This window comes from Pocillopora verrucosa, chromosome 9 (assembly GCF_036669915.1).
Source record: "Pocillopora verrucosa isolate sample1 chromosome 9, ASM3666991v2, whole genome shotgun sequence".
In the NCBI taxonomy this organism is placed as follows: Eukaryota; Metazoa; Cnidaria; class Anthozoa; order Scleractinia; family Pocilloporidae; genus Pocillopora; species Pocillopora verrucosa.
In genome coordinates this window covers 2,469,641-2,489,726 of record NC_089320.1, presented here as the reverse complement: position 1 = coordinate 2,489,726, position 20,086 = coordinate 2,469,641, and the positions used below count along the sequence as shown (strand labels likewise).

Sequence of the window (20,086 nt, the reverse complement as noted above, 5' to 3'; positions counted from 1 at the left end):
AAAAAAAAAGTCAAAATTTTCAATTTTGTTATTTCATCCTGCTCATAGTAGAGTTTCTACCCCTTAATTTTACTTTTGCCACAGCAAAATGAAAACAAGAGGTGGCAGATAAGTCTCATCTTTCCTCCTTGGGAGGCCAGATAAACACAGGATTGTCATAACCTTGCTGAGGAGAGTCAGTCCAGTTAGGAGTGCTAACTGACGAGAATTTAACCTGGAAGCCTCATATTGCTTTGAAGAGTTGCAAAATCATCGGCATAACTGTCAGATTTGAGATATCGTGTACCCTTCAAACTTCCTCTTATGTTATACGTATAAAAACAAATTCTCCTTGTCTGCACCTTAGGAACGTATAGAGGACAGTATGGAGAATATGCATACTGATGTTGGGGTGTAAAGGGTTAAGAACATTTTCTTGTAGGAACTTATTCAAAAAAAGGAACACCCTACAGAATACAAATTGAAATCACATACTTTGCATTCTTTATTAACAATATAACCCTTAGAAAAGCTTTTTTGTTAAATTTTCACTGTTGAATTAGAGATTAAGGGAAATGATGCCCAACACAAGAAGCTCTTGATTGGTAGACACATTCTCCATGTAAGGTGAAAGGGTTAATTCATATTACGTGTGGAGTGGTTCAGGTATAAGCCTCTACTTGTTGTAGCTTCTGGCTCATGTCCAAAATTTGAATCTGGACAACTAGCCCAGCACCTTTCTTTGCATTGTGTCTAAAAAGTCAAAAGCCCATGAGAGTGCATCAATCAATTCTAAACTTCAACATCCCTCTCTCCTTTCCTCTTGGACCAAAATTGCATTGAATGCCCTACTTCACCACCATTTTTTGATGAGGGATTATTTGTGATCAACAAATGTGGTAGAATTTATCAACATTACAAAGTGGTTTTAATGCTGCCGTTGGGTTTTTGGCCAATAAGAATCATTCTCAATGAAAACAATTGTCTTTCTAAACCATTCTGTTACTAAACCAATTATTTAAGCTTCTCCATATCAAACTTGAATACCACCCCCCACACAGCCAAGGTTCAAATTTCCCACCCCAGGAGGGCCTTTAGTGTCAAATGCCCATGGGGGGGGGGGGTGTTCAAGCTTCATAATTCAAAGTGTTTCCCTTTTGTGTTTCCCAAACGTCAGTCGCCTTTAGCTTGCACTTTCTCCTCTTCATCACTCTCAGTTTTCAAGGCTGCTTCAACCCAGTCTGGCAAATCAGGGCTCCATTGTTCCACGGTAACTTTCATAGGCACCAGAACATTATCCCTGACTGCAATATTGACCTCAAAGTCTCCAAATGTTGTTATGGGCTCTTCTAGTTTTACACAGTGTACTGGCACGAACAGCTCAAACTGTGATTCGTATTCCAAAGCTATATGATGCTCATTCACCTCGAAAAATTCGCTCCCCTCCTTTCGTTGAATTTTCAATTGAGTACTTTGCAGAAACTTTAAAAATCTCGGACACACAGGCGTTTCAGGGCTGTCGTCCACAGCATCAAAGCTAAGAAATCGTTTCTTGTTTTCCTCCGTTGCATAGATAGCGATTCCTTCAGGTACCAGAACATTCCTGGCGTATCCAGCTTTCACAGAAATCATTTGTCCTGCATTTCCAAGCTTCTCGTGCTCATCCAACAGAATAACATTCAATCTAGAAGGGATTTTAATATCTGTAAGTCTCTTTTTAGGCTGTCCTTTATCGTCAAAAACCCACCCTTCCTCTCTCATTTTCCTCATAGTTTTCTTCGTGTATTCTCTTTTCTTTGCCATAGTCCTCACACATGTCTTGGATGCGTTCTGGATTTGTAAAATTTGACGAGAGATACGCAACATATTTCACCGCTATAGATGTACTCGAAGAATCAAGCATGGTGCACTAAATCGATAAAACAAGCACTTTGATTGGTTGTTTAAAAAATGACCACTGACAGAGAACGTAAAATCTATGCTTCTGCGTTTCACCGCTGATCCTAAAAGCCGTAAAACCCGGGACGTGAAAGATCAAGTTTTGCGCAAACAAGATTAGTTCCACCTCCACCACATTGCCCAAAAATGCAACAACAGTTAAAAGAATTTGGGTTAGGTGCTACAGCTGCCAGTGGCGCTTGCCTGTTCACAAATCCTCTCGAAGTTGCCAAAACACGGATGCAACTTCAAGGAGAACTGAAGGCGCGGGGAACGTACGCGGTCCATTACAAGAATGCTTTCCACGCGTTTTACACGATCGGTCGATACGACGGCCTCAGATCGTTGCAGAGCGGACTTGTTCCTGCTCTAGTTTACCAAGCTGTGATGAACGGCTGCCGGCTCGGTTCTTATCAGGTCTTTACAAACTTAAAACTGACTGCCGACAGCGAAGGTGAAATTGTGTTTTGGCGTTGCCTAGTTGCCGGTGGCATTTCGGGAGCCACAGGAGCTTTTTTAGCGAGTCCGGCATACATGGTAAGTACTTAGCTGTAAAAAGATACTCTGTATACGTAAGCTTTTAGATTTCATGATGTATCACGCTACGTTCAACATTGATAAAGAATTTTGGAAAGGACAAATCATTATCACGTAGCGTGACTGTCACACAAGTTCCAAATCTGTTGAATGTTCAGACGCTCTGACCAAGGGGTGACGCTCAACATGTCAGCTTTAGAAGCTTTTACGGTGACCAATTTACGCTATCAACTCAGTGGATAAAATCAAATTATCTTGTAATCTCTCTCCCCACCCACCAAGACAGCACCACAGTTTCTTCAGAAACTTACCTCCTTTATTTATTTGTCTCCACTCTTGGTTCCTCATCAGCCATTAAAAACTTGCACCTTAAATTTTGCTTCATTTGTGTCTTCACCCTTAACACCTTACTATCAGAATGCATATTCTCCATACTGTTCACCATACATTTCTTCAGGTGTTAACAGGGAGAATTTGTTAAATAATCAAGAGCTGCTTTACTTAGTGATTATTCCCATGGCCTTAACCCTTTAACTCCCAGAAGTGATTAACATAAAACTTCTCCCTACAACATCCATACATTCTTCAGCAAACAGGTAATGAGAATATTCAAACATATCAGGTAGAAGCTGCTATCTTGATCTAGCACCAAGTTCTCATAACTTATTCACAGGGAAAAGTGTAGCAGCTAGAGAGGGGAATTAACAATCAGATCTTGGGAGTTAAGGGGTTAATGTGTCACTTTTAGGGTCGAAGTGTCAAATTCATTTCATGAATCACAAATCACCCCTGAAATAAACTGTAATTTAATGGGGATCAAGGCAATGGCCATATACTTGTAAGAATTTTTCTGGAATAGGTGGCTTTACCTGGCTGCTGATGTGATGTGTGTTATGCTTTTAAATTATGTAAGGTAAAGACACAACTGCAATCTCAAGCTACAGACACAATAGCAGTTGGATTTCAGCATAGACACACTGGCTTTCTCCAAGCAATATCTGGTATTTACCAGCAGTTTGGCATTAAAGGACTTTGGCGAGGGGTCAGTGGTGCTCTTGCCCGTGTAATGGTTGGATCTGCGGTTCAGTTATCAACTTTTTCAACCACCAAGGAAAGAATTTTGCAAACAAATTTCTTTCCAGCAAGGAGCTGGCTTATCCCAGCTTCTGCCAGCATGATAAGCAGTATTGCAGTGGTTACATTTATGACACCTTTTGATGTGGTAAGTACACGCCTTTACAACCAAGGCACCAGTGCAAGTGGTAAGGGACTGTTATATAATGGATTTGCAGACTGCTTCATCAAAGTATTCAAACAAGAAGGTATTTTAGGGTTATATAAGGGTTTTGGACCACATTATTTCAGAATTGGTCCACACACAATCTTGAGTTTACTCTTCTGGGATCAACTAAGAGTATTGTCTGCCTCATATGGTTTTTAAAGAAGCCATTATGTCTGGTGTGGATAATTTTAGTATTTCATTGGTTATTGCTCTTTATAAGCTAAATTATATACGCATTTTGGTTCTTACGCATAATCTATTGGAGGACAGACGCATGGATGATGTCACTATTAACAACATTTTACTATTTGTCATATGAAACAAATAGATTCCACATTGCTGTGGCTCTGGATAGTAAAAGATAACAGAACACATCAAAATATTGTCAGAGCATCAACCATTTTGTTTTTTCATTCAACACATTTTGATGTCATCTGTGATATATTTACAGATACTAAAAAGCATAATATATTTGTTAAACAATGAAATCTTCATTGTAGAAGACTTTGACAAGGATTATTGAGATAGTAGTCAACTATTCAAATTATTACTCATAGTAAAATGGTTTTACATGTTCAGAAATATCCTTAGAGGTTCTTAAAATGGAAGAGTCTTTATTTCACATGATAAGCTGAATTATACACACATTTTGGACAGTAAAAGATGACAGAACACATCAAAATGTTGTCAGAACATCAGCCATTTTTTTTCTCTCACAACTCATTTCAATGTCATCTGTGATATATTACTTATCAGATACTAAAAAACGGAATATATTTGTTAAACAATAAAATCTTTATTGTAGAAGACTACGACAAGGATTACTGAGATAGTAGTCTGCTATTTAAATTATTGCTCATAATAAAAAAGTTTTACATGTTCAGAAATATTATCAGAGCTTCTTAAAATGGAAGAGTCTTTATTCCAACATTAAAATTTATTTTATTTGAACAGAGATCTTTCAACATGGTACTTTAAGTAATTAATTTGAAAATTAGTAAAATTTCATGATGTATGCAAAGATCCAGCACTTTTCGTGTGTCTAAGTCCCAGAGTTCAAATGTTCATTGCTAGATTAGTCATACAAGCAATATTTATTTGCAAAGGAACAAAATTTCCAAAATTTTTAAGGGAACAGGGGTTAAAGGTTGACTAATAGTTGGAAAGGTATTTTGAACGTTGAAATGTCCTACGTGCGAAAAGAAAAGCTTATTATCACGTGCGTTGTTCACACACCACGCACGTGCATGCGATCATGACAGCTTTGTCGTTCTTTTTGTTATAAAGAAATCACGAATAAATTTTACAGCAACATCAATTGAAGATAATTGAATATGAATTTATCTCAGAGGACACATCGAGTGAAACAGAAGAATAGAAGGCACGCAGAGATTATTAACGGAAACTCATTAGGGTCGTTTCGTCTGTTTACTTTTCACGAGTCTATCGCAATTAAATAAATTTTTATCTCGTAAGACCTTAGCTTCCGACGACGTGTAAAACTACATATGCTTATTCGCTTATTTGTCACATTTCTCAAAGCTTTTGAAATTTTGTTTTCACCTTTCCTTCCTGCTTGCGTAGGATGAAAAATGAAGCTTTTTTCTTTAATATATTTTTTTTCGTATAGGAACAAAAATTGAACATTGGTGGTGGCGTTTGGAATGACGCGATAACCTAAATATTTCCGGCGCAACATCTAGAAACGTTTCTACCGAATAACTCACCTAAAATAAGGATTTTGCTTAAATATGATTAGCAATTTCGCGTGATGGAAGAGCTAATTGCGAGAAATTTGTTATCTCATAATTTTCGTATTTTCTTTTTCATTTTCTCTGCGTCTTTCGTTAAAAGTTGGTGGAATTTATATTTTTAAGGGTCTTAAATATTTGATTGTCGGAACGCACTACAGCATAGATTTCTTGCGCTCGTGAGAAATTTTTTAACTTTTCCTCACGACCACCAAGTCCTTTATTTACCGTCTTTCAAACGGGAAACTCTTCAACAGAGTTGCCATGAAGAACGTGTGTCAATGACGTGTGTAATAGCATTGCTTACTATAGAGTTCTTTGAAGTTCAGTGCTAGAGCATCGGAGCGCGGTATCTGAGGGTCTGGGGTGCATTTGCTCGTGGGAGCTCAGAATTTTCCTCTCTGTCACACGCTCGAGAGAAGACGAAAAAAACATAATTCTTCAAATCTCACAATACAGAAAGAACACTGAATCGTGCTCGGGGCTCACTTGCGGTAATAAGGGGTTAACTTCTTAGAAAATCAAAATACAAATTCATTTTTAGAATTATTCGTCGAAACTATCTCTCATTAAAGGCTTTTTATTTTTCTCTTAATGTATTTAGGATTTCGCTACGAGTAAAACCGTTCATTACCGATTACTGTTCTTTCCGCCAACTTGCTGCGTATTTTTTCCGTTGTTTTCTGTTATTTTCCTCTCGTGCCGCACTTCATTGTCAGCAGTCTCCACAATTTTTCTTTCGTCGTGGGGATTATTTAAAACAAAGCCTAATAATTCTGTAACAATGATTATATTCGATCAATATTTGTCGGAACTTCATTCCTTTATCTTCCTAGGAGATATAATTTAATTATCTGTGGAAAGTTCAGTTTGGTGTTTTCTAGCGATGATGATGTGTTGATTGCCTTCAATGCTTTCAAAAAACAGATGGCTGGGAAGAAGGAGAAGTTAATAAATGTTAAATTTTTGGCCTTTTGGAGGGGATAAACAGCTCGTGTCCACTAAACTTGAACATTTGACGTGCCTCTTACAAATCTATATGCTATTTCCATTCCAAAATTCGTATTTCAAACTGACTTTTTTTTGTATTAAAACATAGAGTAGTCGCCCTTTAAACGTTATTAATAGAGTAGCTGGCCATGGTTGTATGAAGATTTAAAAGTACTAAAACCGTGAAAAAAAAGAGTAGGAAAGCCTTCGGATGTTTAAACGTGCGTGTTTAATCTTAAATCGACGACCAAGTTTGAAATCCACCGTCTTTCAAACTGACCGCTTTTCTACATTGATTATCGAAACAGTTTATACAATTTTTGCGAAAATATCAATCTAAAAACGTAATTATCTCTGGTTTGAATCTTTACTAAGATTCAGACTATTTTAAACACTTTCCTTCAGAGGATATAGTTGTTGGTGTTCCATCAAATCACCTCATAATGTAGCCTAGTTATCAGTTCATCAGATTTTTTGCATTTTCTCTGATGAAAATTAAAAACTATTGATAACATCTTTCTGCGTTAACCAAGTAACGGTGATCTTCACTGACTCCTAAAAGTTGGTAAATCAACTTTCTGCATTTTCTCCAATGAACTGATAAGAAGAAAAGGAAAATTGATATCATCGCTCTAAGTCAACCTGGAAACGGTGAACTCAACTGTATTCGAAAAAGGACATGTCTTATAAAGAAACGTGACTGATATGCGTTAGTTTTTTTAGCCATTATTACTACAGCAAGAACTTGGTGTAAATCTGTTATCTCTTACAGTGGTTATATATGCACATTCAGATTATCGATTCATGGAGTTTGTGCTGATTGAAAGAATAACATCTTTACATGTCTTTGAAATTGGATTAGAGTAGAATTTATCATAGTCCATGAAAATCTGTCTGCCAAATCATTTCCGCAAGATCATTTCGCTTGTGTGTGGGACTTGTCAGAATTAAAGAAGAATCTTTTCGTTATCTTTTTTATTTATTTCCAGATGTTTCCATGACTTTGATTCAATGCAGAAAAAGCATTAAAATCTTAAAGGGATATATATATGTATTTTTTTAAATAACCGAAACGGCTGACAAATATTCATACCGGCTTTAGAATCGTTCTCTAATTGGACTTGATTTAATGCGACAGCCCTCAAACTCGTTGCCTAATCTAATTTGACATATCTGATTTATAGATACACTGAAACAGAATACGACAGAAAACGTATGTATTAATTCATATTGTGGTGTTAAATTTAGCATTGGAAAATTTGTAGGGCTTTTATAAATTGCTTTAAAGTTTGCACTGGTTCCATCATGCATTAAAGGTCCACAAAAGAACAGGAATTAAATAAAACAAATTTCAAGAAGCGTTATTTTCGTTCAAGTAACGCGAGAGAAGTCGCTCAGAAATTTGCCTTTTCTTAATTTATTTGTTATTGTTCAGTTTTTGTTTATTGAGCTAAAACTCAGTCCAATATCATCTACGCTTAATTTTTAAGCTCATGAGAAGAAATAAGATTTTCGCCTGTTTCACGCCATCAAAGCTTCGATTTTATTTTAGAACGTGTTTTAATAAAGCGATGTGGCTGATTTTAAGTTAAGTTAAGCATGCATGCCCAATTTTGTTTGCAATTGTTTTGTTTAATTTCTTCGTTCGCTTAACATCAAGCTCGGTGTTAGAGCTTTCTTATCGCTACATCAAAGGTATCAGGCCTTTTTTCAAATATCTTCAGAATGTGATAAGTAATTTGCAGTAAGATTGATTTTTCTCAGAGTCAGTTTTTATTATGAGATAAACGAAACGCATAAACATTTCTTTGGCTACGCCAGCGCGCTCGCCAGACGATTCCGTGTTAGATTGCACGAAGTATTTGCGATATTCGTTCTAAAACCTATTCTTTCCCTAGAGATAACTCATTGCAAATAACTGCAAATAAGCACTATCTTCGAATTGCGCGATAAGGAAATTGAAAGCTTCTCAAAAAAGGTGCGATGGTTCGTGTTTTAAAATCGCTTATTATTAAAACTCCATTTCTCTTCCTTCCTGAATATTTTTTTTTAGTTATATATTTCGCCGCATAATGCATGGTGTACAATCGCAGGCTTGACATTTCGACAGAATTCTACAATTTACTTTTGATAATTATGTGCAAACTTAAGATTCCGAGCAAAAAGTCACCTCCGACAATTATGTAAGTATCATCCGTGAAATTAATTATTTCATTAACTCCGTCAAATTTAAATAAACCTTTCTTTGAAAGAAAACGAGGATCGTAAAAATTTGCTTTAAGAAAGCGAAATATTCGAAGTTATAACGAGATCTACGCCAAAATCAAAATAGAGACTTGTTGACTAGAAGCGTTTTTGTCTGTTTCAAAAAGAACGCACCATGAGATGTATGACGCGAAATCTGATTGGTTCATGATTTAAAGTAGGAGTTAATTTCGGTAAATCCTCGCGCGCTGATTGGCCAGTTTGTGAGCTCGCGGTCCGTTCACTTTGGGTAATGGAAAGATTATCAATGCGAATGGCTTCCCGCCTAAATTTAGTAGTGGGTTACTTCATTTATTGGCTGGTAAGCACAAAACGGATGTTTCAACTAACAAACGATTCTCCTGTAAATTGTTTTTAAGTCAAAAACCTAAGCACTCGGACCAAATTACAATAATAGAGGCACATCTGGAATTGATGGAAATGAATATGAAATTCGTTTGATATTTGCGGCCGGAATTTTAAGTTGAAAAATTCCGTTCGCTTTGACGGTGTGTTTAATTTTTTTTTCGAGGAGTTGCTGAAAGCGCCAATAAATTTATTTGAAAAGTAATTCGGATGATCGGCGGAAAGAATCGATTTGAGGTGATAACAAGTAAAACATGAGCGGACTTGTGAACCGGCATACAAACTCTAGCCTTCAACTGAAGGCATCGAGTATTTTTGCTGAAGTGAATGGATTTGCGGCGAGAGTTTTAGCAACACTAACGTATTACAACGATTGCGAATACGACGTGGAAGGGCTTTTTATTTTCCCGCAAGATGAAAGGGCTACGGTTGTTGAATTCGAAGCGACCATAGAGGAGAGACATGTTTCAACACAAATTTCGGAGACAATCACACGCAACTCCGAAAAACACGCCTTCGCTTTAGAAGAGCGAGATGATGATCTGTTTTCGCTGAGTTTGGGGAGAATTCCTCCACTTAGCTCCGTGTTTGTTCAAGTGACTCTGATTACAGAGCTGGGAACAGATGAAGCAACCGGCGGATCATTGTTTATTTTGCCGTCTGTATTCACCCCTCGCTTGGCGAACGACGAAAATGAAGAAACGGATCTGTACGGCTCGCAAATGCTTATTACCAACATTCCTCGCAAGACGCAAGAACCGTACAGCTTTGAGCTTCAGTTAGAAGTAGCCGCGCCGTGTTTATTAGCTGGCTGCTCTTCGCGAACGCACGCAATTCAGGTTGACGCCGATTGCCGGGCAACGAACGCTTCTCGAATTCACATCACGATCGCCGAAGCGCACACTTACGATCGAGAACTCGAAGTTGTTCTTCATCTTTCACATCCGTTTGACCCCTATGTTCTGATCGAGGAAGGAAAGAAAAGTTTTAACTCAACGCACACTCAAATGAAAATGGACAACTGTGCCAACCAGTCAGAAACACTGGAAGATTTTCACAAAAATGCCGCTATAATGATCAACTACACACCAAGACTGCCCTCTGTAAGCGGCATTGGCGAGTACATATTTCTAGTGGATCGAAGTGGAAGTATGAGCGGAGATCATATATTCCACGTCAAAGAAACATTGATTTTGTTTCTCAAGAGTTTGCCAACTAATTGTTACTTCAATGTCATTGGGTTCGGCTCGTACTATAGAAGTCTTTTTCAAGACAGCCAGCAATACAACGAGGCGACCCTAGGAACAGCCTGCGCTTACGTGCACAAAATGAGGGCCGATTTGGGTGGCTCGAATCTCCTTCTTCCTTTGGAGTTCATCTTTGAAAAGCCGACAAAGCTCGGTGTGGGGAGAACTGTATTCATGCTTACTGATGGAGGTATATCCAATACGGTAGAGGTGGTGGATTTTGTACGTCGAAATTCCTATACAACCCGGTAAGTTTCAAAAATTTATTTTGAATTCTTAAAATAATTTTTTTGTTGTTGAAAATCGATTTCATCAAGTTCCGGCTAAGGTTTGAAAAACTTGGCACATTTGATATTCAGTACAGGTGAAACTGCTGATAATTTCCTCATGCTAGCCGAATATTTTATTTTTGAACACGTCGATCCAAGGTGTTACCTTACAGGCTTTTTTAAATTCAGATCTTGCGAAAATGCATTATTTTTTGTTTTGACATTATTAATCGCGCTTCGATCATGAATTTTTTCGATCTTCTATGATCCATTATTTTTAAGTTTTAATTCTGCCGTAAAAAACTTTGGAATTAGCAAGGCAAGCGATCTAAGCGAAGGATACGCTCAAATAATTGGTTGCTACGGCTCTAACTAACTGGAACAAAGCTTGTTAACCGAGAAGGTGCCTTAATTTTCAAATCTTCTTTTCGTCTCTTTCGTCGACATTTCGTTCATATTGAATGTTTCAATAGTGTAAAACCATCGAGTAAACCTCTTTAGTTGTTGTTTTTTTAAGTAGCTTGTGATCCTCTAGGCAGTTTTGTAGTTACATTATGTCAATGTAAACGTATCCAATGTTTTGAAAAGTTGTTACGCAAGGCCTCCTTTTTTTCAAGACTTTTCGAAGTGTGTATTGTTCGGTAGGTTTTTGCATGCTCAAGATTTACTCATAAAATCTGGTGGAGCGATCGGGTTTTGCTTTCTTTCAATGGTTCTCTAAATGTTTATTTTGAATTTAAAACACAAGTTCATTGACTATGGGTAATGAATGTTTTGAAACTGGGAGCGATCTGTTTCAATTCTTCTGTCGAATTTTGCTTAGATCCATAAATTTTAGTTTAGATTTCAAACTTATTAAATCGCCTTGACGAACGGCGGGTTTATAAAAAATGATTTTTGACGTTTTGAAAACGAACGAAGACAATATCAGAATTATCAAAATAATCTGTCAAAATATAGCTCGAAGTTTGGGTTTTCAACGCAACGTAATTTATTTTAGTCTGAAGCGGAAGGTTCATGGAAATATGGACAAAACGAGATTCTCATTGAAGATAATATGAAGTTTTCTCTTTCTCTCTGATTCCTGGGAAAATTGAAGAATACAAACTTGCGGTTACTCATGTTCGAATTTTTTTTATTATTTAGACTGGCTAGAGTGTGGTAAACACCTTGAATATTTTCATGTCGTTTAATAAACTTAGAATTAATTTTTATTTGCTTACAGACAAATACAAAATATCAGTTTCATGATATCTTGTGATCAGAAAATTTGGTGGAGAGGGCGAAACAAATATTCGTAAATTTGAATTAATGCCTCAGACTGGGAAAATGACACCTTGGAATTAGGAACAGTTTTCATCAAATCTAAATTTATAATTTTCGATGAATCGTTCGCAACTGATATCAGCACGTTTACGAAAAACTGCGCATAAAATAAAAATATATACAAATAAATGAATGCAAAATAATTAAACATGTGAAGACTAATTCTGAACGCATAGCATGAAAGTTGTCACCGGATAGGCCCACAATGTGGTTTGCATACGAATTATTATTTCGAACAAAAGATGATAGTTGGAACAGGTGGTACCATTTGAAAGATCGAGCGAAAGTAGTGAATTTTAACCTGCAGATTGGACCGGAGATGGTTAATCTCGACAAGAAAGACCTGCCGACGCAATTGCTTATCCGCCATGAGTCATTTTTGGAGGATAAAATGAACTCGGTCATTAACTATCCGGGAACTACCTTTTATAATTATAATTAGATTTGCCTTTCGCACGAAATTTTCTTGCGAATTAGAAGGAATTGTTAGTCGCAGAAAGTTCAAGATGATTTGAATGTTCTTCGAACGTAGACAGGAAAAAAAGATCTTCAGTCCCCAACCTGAACTGCCAAATTTGTCGAAGTGTAATTATTATTGTTATTTTTAATTTTTGCTATTGCTGATAGCAAAATCTTTAGCTCTTAAAAAGTAGCCGATTTTTCGGATGTCAGCGTTTGTCCGTCGGCGAGGGAACTTTAATCTATCGCTCTGATAAAAGAGAGATTTTAACGACTTCTTTCAAAGCATTTGGACAAGAGCTGCCCGACACTTCATTAAAAGTTTTTTTTGGCAGTTTGTACAATGAATTTAATTTACCTATTCTTGTAAAAGCGAAATTCAACCTTACTGTTTAGCTCGTTACATTACTGACGTCAATGCTACAGCTGCAAAAATTGTTTGAATTTCAAAAAACCCAATTTTACCAAAAATAAGTTAATCTATTTATTGTGTAACACCGTGTATCAAGAACACTTGATATTTGTAGGTGCTAATAGAACGACGGCATATACATATTTTTGAGGAGTGTCTAAGTACCGCTACTTGTTCCTTTGACGGAAAGGCACGCACCTCCATAAAGTGAATACGTACGTCTTCTACAAGAGAGGACTAAAAACACCTTCAAACCAAGCAAAGTAGAAAACGTCACTTGACTTTAGACTCCTCTCATAAACAGAGACTCCCTCATTCATGTAATTCAACCGCTCTAGCCTCGACAACGACGTGTTTAGGTAGAATTCTCCCTCAGATACAAGGCCAAGAAGGCTTGTTTAATAATGCCCGCCCTTATTAAAGTGGACTGTCATGGACCTGTTAGAAAATCAATTGAAAATTTGCAACGCGCAGTCTCTGAGAGAGGGTTAAAGTGGCTGTAGGGAAGGCGTTATAACAATCAATAAAACATTTTAACAAAATTGCTATCACTGCAATCCAAGTATTCACTGCGTGCTTTTGAAGTCGTAATGGACCTATCCGAACACTAAGAGGAAAATTTTTCGCCGTTGTCAAGTGGGCCAGATACACAGCGGAAGACAAACCCGGCACATGTAATTGAAACTGAGCGTACGTAGATCGCGACAGAATTTCCACTTCTTGGAAAGATAATGAAATGTTTTACCTCTGCAGCTTAGCAAATCTTTAACTAGCAAGAAACGTTAGCGAGCTCAGAGCTCTGGAAAGTTATAAATTAAAAAAAAGCTTTGATTCTAATTTTCCTATTCTCTTGAAACAGCTGAAAAGAACTATTCGTTGTTTCGTTCACCTGGAGGTTTTTTTTTCAATTTTTGTCATGTGTGCTTCCAGGTTCTACACGTTTGGGATTGGACCGGAAGCTTGCCCCCATTTGGTTCAGGGCGTTGCCGGTGCTGGAAGAGGGCAAGCATACTTTATAGCGGATGATGAGCGGATGCCAGTCAAAGTAAATATACATTTAAAATTTAAACCAATCCCGATTTGGCCATCAGCGTTTTCCCGCGCTTTAGGCCCGTCACGTGTGTTTACTTTGAGTTCCGATTGGTTCCTTGCAAAATTTTCCTTTTTTTTTTCTGATTGGCTGTTTTGATCAACCTCGTTGTTAAGGCTTTTCTGGGTCTGAAATTGCGATGTGATTGCATGTATTTTATTTTTACTGAATTCGATTGACCTGCGCTTTCACGCAGGTCAGAAGTGTAACTTGCTCACCATTATTGACATTTAATGAAAATTTTTTCCCTTATTAAGCCTTTCTCCTCTAAAGTGACTATCAGTCACTTCTCCTAACAATATTAACCCGGAGCCAAACATTACAGTCATGGGAATGAAGAAACTGATCGAAAACTTACGAAGCTCTAGATCACTGAACGAATTCTCCTTATCAATATCGTTGGAAATACAAAGAGAAGGGTTGGGAGAATATGCAGACCAAAGTTAGGAAATGACAGGTTTATTGGATACTCTATTGTAAGGTACTACTTCGGGTGATGATGAAATTGTGACTGTGGTTTCTTTTGGTATGCCTCTTGTTTAGTAGTGCGTAGTCCAAGTCTTTCTAAGGATGCGTTGCTTATTTAAATACACCTTTTCTGAAAAATCGAAAGCGTGCAATGCATAGAGTGTGACAAGTGTGATATAGCATTCTACGAAATCTGCCTTTTTCTTAAAGCTACTTTTTTTCTGTTCTTAGGTGATGCAAGCACTGGCAGATGCACTTCAGCCCGCGATTACGGACCTAGAGGTCAGCTGGCACCTTCCTGATGGTTATGACGTCATTCAAACCCCTCAACTTCTGCCATTCGTACAGAATAATAAACGCCTTGTGATATACGGCATCTTGTATCGGCCCCCAGGGGACGAAAAAGAATCTCCTAGAACACCCATCAAGCGGAAAATGGACTGGAGTATGAGGTCGTTTTCAAACAGCTCTGTCAAAGTTTTTTGGTTTGAAGACGAATGTGATCTCCTTGCGGAGGACCAGCTGCTGTTGGAGGCGGAGGAATCGCTTCATTTGAGTGGAGATGACTTTGAAAAGGACGAAATTTACAGAGTTGAAGGGGAGTTTCCGATGCAGGACGGCTTCAATGCTGAGATGGAACCAGATACAATAGAAGCCCTCGCTGATGGTCTTCTTAAGCGCATGTACAAGGAATTTAGCCAAGAAAAAGATGATGAAGCTGATGATGGGAAAGGACAATCCTCAGACGCACTCCAAAGCAACGAACAGTGTGGATCTTGTGACGAAAAAGAATGGGATCCCACGACAGGCCAGCCGTCGAACAACCCGGAACAACGCGAACGGAATAATAATGCTTTGCACACAATCAATCACAGACCAGCAAACATGTTATTACAAGACATCGTGTCGGACGGGGTTCTCAATGATGTTCAGGGGCGAGAAGATATTCCTGAGAACCAAGAGCCCGCTGATAATTCCCATGAGCAACAACGATCGCCAAAGCTTGCGCGCGCTTACGAGCGTGACAGCGGTGTTGGTTTCAGTATGGAAGACAGTGACAAAAGTCCGGATGAAAGCAAGAACACCATAGCAGAGCTAGACGGAGAATTGGAGGAAAGAGACGAAGAAGCAAACGCGTGTTTTCGGAATAGTAGCAGTCCTGCCATGGAGGAATTCGACTGCTCAAGAAAAACAGCCGTCCACATTTACAAAAACAGCGAATTCCTGTCGCAGCTTGGCGTGCCAGCCGACTTTGGTGCAGTAAACATTAAGGGATTTGTCGGCGACGAAGAAATGGAACAAGTCATTCCATTTCCAGTGAACCGATGCGGTGGCTCTTCGAAGCGTCCCACGATCCACCAGCTTTTGGCGCGTTCGCTCATTCGGGAACTGCAGTCTTCTGTAGAGTCGAGGAGTGCGGAGACCATTGATGTTGTGAAGAGGATTAGCGAGCTGTCCAGCGTTCATTCCAGGCACACAGCGCTAGTCGCACGTGACCAATATTGCTATGACGATCAAGTCTTAAGCGCTTTGCAGTTCCCTCAGAAAGAAAATATACCAGGCTTTGGGTGAGTGGAAAACTAATTTGACAAACTATTCATTTTTGCGTTAGGGGTCATTTTGACAGCAAAATGTGTAATTTATGAAGACCGCCTTAAAAATGGTTATTGCAAATAATTTCATTTCATTTTTGTTGGTTATTTAAAGGAGTCGCAAAGTTAAAGTACTTGAGCGAAGCTCTGGATTCACGGAGGGCCTGGGACGACGTCTACCCAGTCCAGATGGCAGCGACCACGATATCTCGCCATATTTTGCCGAAGGAAGAACTAACTCTGTTTACGAGTCAGGGGAAGAGCCTTTGGATTTTTATCGCTTGGAGCGAACGGGTAAATAATTTATTTTGTTTTCCATCGCAGAATAAACCACATAAACGCTTATCGTACTTATGCGGAGTACTTTGCATTTTAAAGGTACTCCAGAAAGTCAGCCCGAAGAATGTGGACCACGAAAAGAATGTGACAGTTCCCTTTCATCTCCTAGCAGAAGTCCTCGTAAGCAAATCCCTCCTTTGTCCACGAGATGCGTGCTGGGTGAAAGGCAGCAAAGTCCTTCAAACATCAAACCCAAACTCCTTAAGTCCTCCAGCTTAGACACCTATTGGTGTTCTGGGGTTAAACAGCATCTGTCTTTTGTGCGCATGGTCAGTTTACAGTCTGCTCAGGGAAACTGGAACCTAGATTATGCCTTTGCGCAGGTCCTGGGGCTGCCACTCGCCGGCCTCCAACAAGCCTCTCCGCTGGCCGACAACTCTGTTTTTGTCGCCGAAGATCTTCAAGAGCTGATGAATTCCGATAAGTGCGACAACAGTTCACAGCTGTGGGCTACTTCACTTGCACTGAGCTGGTTGCATCGTAAGAGACCCCAGTTCGAGGCCGAGTGGAGTCTGGCAGCGAAAAAGGCTGAGCAGTGGATGAAAGGGACGCCTTGTCCTCGCGGGTTCTTGAGGGATGATTTGAAAGCCCTCGCCTATCAAGCGCTTCTCTTACTCGAGACAGAGTCGCGGAAAACATCAGTGTGTGACGCACCCCAAGGAAAAATAGGTGCCTGTGAATGAACTCTATTCTGAACTAAGGGATCGGTCATTATTTATTCTGGGGGGGGGGGAGGGGGGAGGGGGGTTGGAAGATTTTGGTTGCGTCCCGAGAAAATTGACCTGATGCCCTCATAAGGCTTTGCAATATTCTCACTGGTTTCCCCCCCCCCCCTTCCTGATTGACAGTTAGTTGGTAGGCCATTTACCGTGGTCCTCCCAATATTCTCAGTGCCGACGACCAATTCCTTCTCCTTTCCGTCTGATGACCATGTGATCCCGACCGAAATCCTCCCCCCTGCCCCCGGCGAAAGATCATGACTGGTCCTTTGGACGAAATGGATCTTAAAAGAGAAGTGTGCTCCATAAAACATCTCATTTTTATCTTCGTCGTTGAAAAAAAGTATTGATAAATTATTAAACTAACCAATTTTGACTTTTTAAAGAACTTAACCCTCCGCACTTGTCCTAATGTGCTATTTATATCAAAATAAGCTTTGAAATTGACTCAGTAACCAAGCCGCTGATCTGTGACGTAACTCGTCTGTCTGTCCTGTTGCCTCAATTTGCTAATTTAAGTATACTTCTTAAGCGCTTTCAGATTCTAATACTTTTGGCTTTATCGAGGAAACGTTTACGGTGACAAATGAGGAAATTTTCAATTCAATGAATTGTTAATTCAGAACTGATAGGAAGACAAGAGACTGCTGGCGGTCTTGCAAATTTTGCTTTTTCTGGCCCTTACACAGTATACGTCACATTATTGTTTTCATTGTTTTCTTATTTCCGGTTGTAATGAAGTTCCATTGTGACGTATACTGTGTCTTGTACAGCAAGTAAGAGTCCTTTTCCTTTTAGTGCACTGTAGCCTAAGGCAATCATTGTACATACTATTGTAAGTTAGACAAACAGGGTGATGATTACGCTGGGGGATTCGTAACATAAATTTGAGTCTTATTAGGTATTAATTTTCAATTGAGCGCCGAAAGTAATCCGGGACTGTGATTGGACTAAAAAACTTGCGCCACTTTCTCAACCAATCAGATGAAAAACTAAAACCAATCACGACTTAGTCGCCCGCGTTTTCCCGCGCTTTAGACAGTTTGGTTGCTTTAACTTTGAGTTCTCATCAGCCCTTCGAGGTATTTTCCTTTTTTTTTTGGTTTCTATCGACATTCAATTGAAAAGCACTAAAACGCGACTTTTCAAACTATCATGTCAACGCGACAAAAGCTACAAAATGTTAGTTCAGTTCGTATGAAACTGGAAAACTTCAAAACAAGAGGATTAATCCGGATCGGAACGGTTTTGATAAAGGATGGAGAAGATTGACAAGGATAGATGGCTGACGAGTGGTTGAATATTTCAACTTGCTCAAAGCATAATTAGCGTTACTCATTTCTTCAACAATATTGTACTGAGCTGGGCGGAAACAACTCAGCCTCGTCTTTAGGGGGTTTTCTAGGTCAGTTTTTCATCTTGGAAAGTGTTCCGGAAAATCCACGAGGAATAAGACTGTAAATATCTTCGTTCTTTCTTCCGCCGACCTTTCTGGGAGAAACGGGGAGGGCTTAAGAAAGAGAAAGCTTGGTAAAGAGGTTGACGCGTTAACAAGTTTAGGGGGGGGGGGGGGGGGTGTAAATAGTAAATTATCCAAGAGTCGGATTTAACTGTTACCGAGCCAGCTGTTCTGCACGTTGATTAAACTTCGTAGGTCTTAAGTTATTGTAAACATTATTTCATAGCACCAAGACTACTTCACGCGCAACTACTGAAGTCGAACAACTATGTAATTTCGGGCAGATCAGAATTTTTTTAAGGAGATAATTGATTTTCAATTCTTATTAGATATGGTAATTTTTAATTTTTTTTTTGTTCCTGATTTTTATTTTATTTATTTCATTTTCAGACTCTTCATTCGCTGGAAGGCTAAATTGTCGAAGAAACACCTGGGATTTTTGACTTTGTTAAAAATAAATTATCACAGAAAATTGCTACATGTAATTTCGCAGAATGGAAATGTTTTTCCGTTCTTAATTGCGGCCTGTGTGCTGCGCGGGATTATTCCGGTTCTTCCTGTTAATTTCTGCCCTCAAGTAAAATAACAAATCATTTTATCACGCATTTAGGTAAATTTCGACAGGGAAATTTTAACAGAACATCTCGATTTTTGTTTTCATGCTCGATTACTTTTATTTTTTGTAAGTAAATAAAACACAACTAATTCATTTACGATGTTTCAGCACTATCTGAGCCTTTTTTTTTCCGGTTAGTACATGCATATGTTTAGCTAGCTTCGTTGAGTGTTATTATATACTGCCTTGCCTTAAAATGTGATGGATGTCGAATACTGACGCTTGATTTGTGTGAAGAGGTCAGGGCATTCCACTTAGGATGTAAGATTTTGCGACGTTTTCAGCGGGATTCGTCAACTGGTCAGACTGGTTAGAAAAAACCGCAAATACTGAGCCAGAAAACTTGGTGTTGTACACAATATAACAAGATATAGTTTAACTTCACTCCCTGACTGTTCTCTCTGCCTAAAGTAAACTCGAAAGCCATTTTTCATGAAATTTTACTTGGACAGAAATCGGGAAAAGAGGCGTGGCAATCTGATGACAAAATTTACAAAAAAATCGAACGGCCATCTGGAAAAGCCGAAAATGACCGCTACTTTTACGAAGTTTCTAGTTTTTTTTACCGACCATGTCATTTTCCAAACTTCCTTATAAGGTTGTGCGGTTTTGACACATCATCCTTCTAACTTTCGTTTTCAATTAGTCCTTGCTGAATAAAATCGTAAATGTAACGCCTCAGGCGTTCCTCTTCTCCAGTGAGAAAATGAAAGGAGATGACATGATTTCGTTCTCAGACAGCAAGGACTGATTTTGAATTTATTTTGTTTTCCATCGCAGAATAAACCACATAAACGCTTATCGTACTTATGCGGAGTACTTTGCATTTTAAAGGTACTCCAGAAAGTCAGCCCGAAGAATGTGGACCAAGAAAGGAATGTGACAGTTCCCTTTCATCTCCTAGCAGAAGTCCTCGCAGAAGTCCTCGCAAGCAAATCCCTAAACTCCCTTATAAGGTTGTGCGGTTTTGACACATCATCCTTCTAACTTTCGTTTGCTGAAG

At 38.8% G+C, this 20,086-nt stretch overlaps 3 protein-coding genes across 3 annotated transcripts; 2 read left to right on the top strand and 1 right to left on the bottom strand.

The window, feature by feature from the left end:
- Positions 1-479: 479 nt before the first annotated feature.
- LOC131791446 (large ribosomal subunit protein bL9-like) lies at positions 480-1,902 on the bottom strand. The gene has a single exon (XM_059108796.2). The coding sequence runs from the start codon at positions 1,843-1,845 to the stop codon at positions 1,153-1,155; it is 693 nt and encodes a 230-aa protein (XP_058964779.2). The 5' UTR covers positions 1,846-1,902; the 3' UTR covers positions 480-1,152.
- Positions 1,903-1,932: 30 nt separating this feature from the next.
- On the top strand, positions 1,933-4,651 carry LOC131791451 (solute carrier family 25 member 35). The gene is made up of 2 exons (XM_059108802.2): positions 1,933-2,454; positions 3,368-4,651. Exons 1-2 carry the CDS (start codon positions 2,065-2,067, stop codon positions 3,893-3,895), a joined length of 918 nt encoding a protein of 305 aa, XP_058964785.2. The 5' UTR covers positions 1,933-2,064; the 3' UTR covers positions 3,896-4,651.
- A 3,757-nt stretch (positions 4,652-8,408) lies between these two features.
- On the top strand, positions 8,409-19,290 carry LOC131791455 (von Willebrand factor A domain-containing protein 5B1). Its single transcript, XM_059108806.2, has 6 exons — positions 8,409-10,582; positions 13,731-13,845; positions 14,590-15,926; positions 16,066-16,244; positions 16,329-16,958; positions 18,858-19,290. Exons 1-6 carry the CDS (start codon positions 9,342-9,344, stop codon positions 18,908-18,910), a joined length of 3,555 nt encoding a protein of 1,184 aa, XP_058964789.2. The 5' UTR covers positions 8,409-9,341; the 3' UTR covers positions 18,911-19,290.
- Positions 19,291-20,086: the final 796 nt, after the last annotated feature.